We start from the raw sequence: 3,995 nt of genomic DNA on the forward strand, positions 1-3,995 counted from the left end.
TCTTCTTAATGTAAACTTCAACATATAGTAATATATTATTAAAATCAAACGTTGCATTTGTTAACATTAGTTAATGCACATATGAAATAACATAAACTTACAATGAACAATTGAAATTATATTACTAACATTAATAAAGATTAATAAATTAACTTAAATATATTGTTCATTGTTATTTTGTGATACCTAATCCATTAACTAATGTTTACAAAAGGAATGGAACCTGTAAATTGTTACTTTTTTCTTATATTTGTTGTTTTCATATATATGTCTTTTATTTGTTTAATTATATTTGTTTTTTTTAAATTGTATTAGTTCTTTCTTTTATTTGTTGTTTTAGTTGTCATTATATTTGTTTATTTTGTTTTAGTTGTTGTTTTGATCTATTTATAATTTTTTTATTTTTTGTTTATTTGTTTAATTTGTTGGTTTTGTTTTTATTTGTTGTTTTGTTTTTATTTGTTGTTTTTATTTGTTTATTTATTATATTTGTTACATTTGAAGCATCAAAGCAAGTCTTAATCTTGAAAAATTACCCCACCCTATTTTTTGGTAATCATTTGTGTTGTCCTCAATGTGCATTCAAAAATAAATGGTTTTGTCTTCATAAGAGAACAGCCTTAAGGGCTTGTGTTGACATGAAGAAGGATTTAAGGGTTGACTGCCCTCCAGTGGTAGCCATGCTGACAGCAATATTTAAAAAAATATATAATTTGATTAAATATGTGCACTCTTGACAATGCAATTCCATTGGATAATCATTTTATCATTAAATGTATTATGCATTAGAAGGATGAAGTGGAGTGATACAGAGACATTTGTAATTTAAGCTCACATTTTATTAAGGTCAGTGGTTGCACAGAGCAGAACTGTCATTTATTGCAGTTAGATCTTCCTACTTGTACGTACAAAAACAACGGGACCCTTAGCGCTTGTTGCTGTGGAGATCTGCAAAGCAGAGAAAGGGTAGTGTTTTAAATTGTACTGCAGGTATTTCAGTTCATTTTAGAATTTTCTATAATTTTTTTTTTAACTCACCTCTACCAGCTTTCCACCACTGATCTCAGATGTGTGAATGTACTTGGGGAAACTTATGGCCAGCTTGCCCCCTTCCATGTTGATGGTCCCCTGGTAACACACAATTATAGATTTTCACATTTTCATCAAATGAATCAATGTATGAACATAGTAAAATATCATAACCTTATATTCAAAGGAATACTTCACTCAACAATGAAAATTCTGTCATCATTTACTCACCCTCATGTTGTTCCAAACCAGTATGACTTTCTTTAGACTGTCAGTCCCTAACATTTTGCCTAATGTCTCTTTGAAAGGAAGTCATACAGGTTTGGAACAGTGAGTAAATGAGTAAAAGAAGTTAATTGTTGTCATTGACTTTTAGCATCTTGCTGAGAAATCACAGGGAGAGAAGAGCAGAAAACTGAATTATACAGACACAATGTATCTTCATATAGCTGTGTATGAGGAACTCTATACCTTGAATTTTTTCCCACCAACTGTCTCAATGTTACTCTCCTTGCCAACGATGAATTTGTTGCACACAGTGTGGTTGTTTGGATAGTACTGGCTCCATGTGTACTCATCTCCATTCTGGGTGATCTCGGTCACAAGCTTGAAATCACGACCCTTCTCGATGACATCATCAGGGATACCTGAGTTGTACAAGAGTAATCAAGGTTTAAAGCAGCTCAGCTTTTACTGTTTAGTGTTGATCTTTTGCAATCCATGCAGTTCCAGCATTTGGTTGAGCTCATTGATTTGCAACAATAAATGCTTAACCCTTGTGTGATCTTCGGGACATTTTTGTCTTTTTCATTTTTGTTTTTTCAATCATTTTGTCTGAGTTAATGCCAAAGGCATACATTTAGCCAAAGGTGTGTATTTTGGGGGGGTTCCTATAATACATCTATAATACATTATGTACACTAAATAGTTACACTCAGGACCTTAAGGACAAAAATGTCCCATTTGAAACCTATTAAACTGCAATATTTGATCCCAGTGCCATTAAAGCTTAAAATCATGAATTATATGACATTATGCATTCATTCTGGAGCCCTGGCTTCAGATGGCTTTTCCACCAGATGGCATAATTTTTCTCATGTTTAGCGTATGGAGCAATTACATGCTTTTTGTAATTGTAAGCACAGCAGGCCAATGCGCATAAATTGTGTGGGGGATTGTCAGAATGTGTTTTGTATGTGTGTATTGAGAAGTGTGTGTGTGTGTGTGTGTAAAAAACATCAGTGGCATAATGTAAACAAACTGGCATTTAAAGGGTTACAATCCTGAAAATTAATTAATATTTGGTAGTTATGATCAGGTCTGATGTTGGTTAAAACAAATTACTAATTGTAATGGGAAAATAATATTAATATATAATATTTTTATGGCAGTTTTTTGATGTGGACATTTGTAACGTTTTTATTGACGCATAAGGGTTTAGACTTATTCTTATGCATGTCAGCTGATAGTTTGTAGAGAACAACAGATGTGAATTTAGGTTATTTTCGATATGCTTGCTAATGATATGCATAAGCACCAAAGCATGTTGGAAGACCTGCAAGCATTAGTCATGAAGCAAACATTGTCCAATGCAGTTTATAGTTCAGAGTACTAGTACGAGTCTCAATGGCACAAAAATGATGTATAAGAGCAGTCATTTTACAGCTTGAGAAACATCTATTCTGGGGTTTTAATCAGTAACTTTTAAAAAAAAAAGTAACTTTAAAAAAAAAAAAAACTTTTTGAAGACAAGTGGCTTACCAATCAGTTTGCAGAACTCATCGTATCCATCCTGAGATTCAGTTTCCCACTTGCCAGCGAAAGCCATTGTTTGATTGTTGTTGCTGAGCGGAGAGAGAAGAGCAAGCTGAGAGTTGAGGTTGGAGAAAGGTACTGATGGGTGAATTTCTCTGTGCTTATATCCTCTATTCATAGCCCTAACTCTGCCTCTTTTTCAAGACATTGTGAGCACACCATCATCATAACTATGCCATAAACGTTTACGATGGGACCACATAAGAGCAGGTCATCGAGTTGATGACCGTACGGTTGATTACCTGAGTCCCACTGATGTGCTGTACATTGGCCAATGAATGAAAATGAGTGACTTCATTTATGTTTAAAATCGCTTTCAATAAATGTCACTTGCAGTGATCCTCAGAAGTGCTTGCACATTATACATGTGTGGCTTAACAATGGACACAATGTCAATAACACTTGTCGTCTCAATGGCCAACATAAATGACAAATAGATGATTAATGGGAGTAATGGAGCAACTCTTTTTCAGAGGGTGCTTTTGTGTCTTTGTTTTGTTTAAAACTATAACAATATAACCTGGTTATGACCTTATATACTTGACCTTAAACAAGGTCATTTAACAAAGCATATTTGTTTTCTTAGAAATATACATTTAGCTTTAAAATTAGCTATAAGTAAAATATAGTCTATATAAACTAATCAAGAAAAAAAAAATGAGTAGCGTATTCTTTCGAACAGTTTAAATTGAGAAATTCCAAAACATTTAATAATTTAACTCTGTAGTGTTTACTTTTGCATTTTTTTATTTACTTTTGTGTTTAGGAATGTTTTACTTTTTACTATTATTTACATTTCTTTATGTGAAGCACTTTATTTATAACTATTTCCTCAAATGTGTAATTTTAAACTTGATGGCAATAAATGTATCATGTTACAATGACAAATTGTATACGAATGACCCACACAGAATATCCAAAGTGATGTCATGTAAATATAATTTTTTTTCTTGGGTTTTAATCTGGAATATGTATTTGCCTCATATTTTATATGCATTAAAATATTTTAGATTTAATCCATAGAGGAATTTTCCTTTTGACTGCTATAGTATCTTTTAATGTAAGTCACTGAATAGACTGCAGTCTCCAGCTGAACTCAAGTTAGATCTGATACTTGGCAGTACAGAAGGTCATCTGCCTTGACCTCGCTT

At 32.6% G+C, this 3,995-nt stretch overlaps 1 protein-coding gene across 1 annotated transcript; it reads right to left on the bottom strand.

The window, feature by feature from the left end:
- Nucleotides 1-819: 819 nt before the first annotated feature.
- LOC127628116 (gastrotropin-like) lies at nucleotides 820-2,966 on the bottom strand. Its single transcript, XM_052104807.1, has 4 exons — nucleotides 2,791-2,966; nucleotides 1,501-1,676; nucleotides 1,039-1,128; nucleotides 820-948 (listed from the first exon to the last, which is right to left on the bottom strand). The coding sequence occupies exons 1-4, from the start codon at nucleotides 2,960-2,962 to the stop codon at nucleotides 886-888; spliced, it is 501 nt and encodes a 166-aa protein (XP_051960767.1). The 5' UTR covers nucleotides 2,963-2,966; the 3' UTR covers nucleotides 820-885.
- Nucleotides 2,967-3,995: the final 1,029 nt, after the last annotated feature.

The sequence above is a fragment of the Xyrauchen texanus genome, chromosome 34 (genome assembly GCF_025860055.1).
Source record: "Xyrauchen texanus isolate HMW12.3.18 chromosome 34, RBS_HiC_50CHRs, whole genome shotgun sequence".
NCBI classification, from domain to species: Eukaryota; Metazoa; Chordata; class Actinopteri; order Cypriniformes; family Catostomidae; genus Xyrauchen; species Xyrauchen texanus.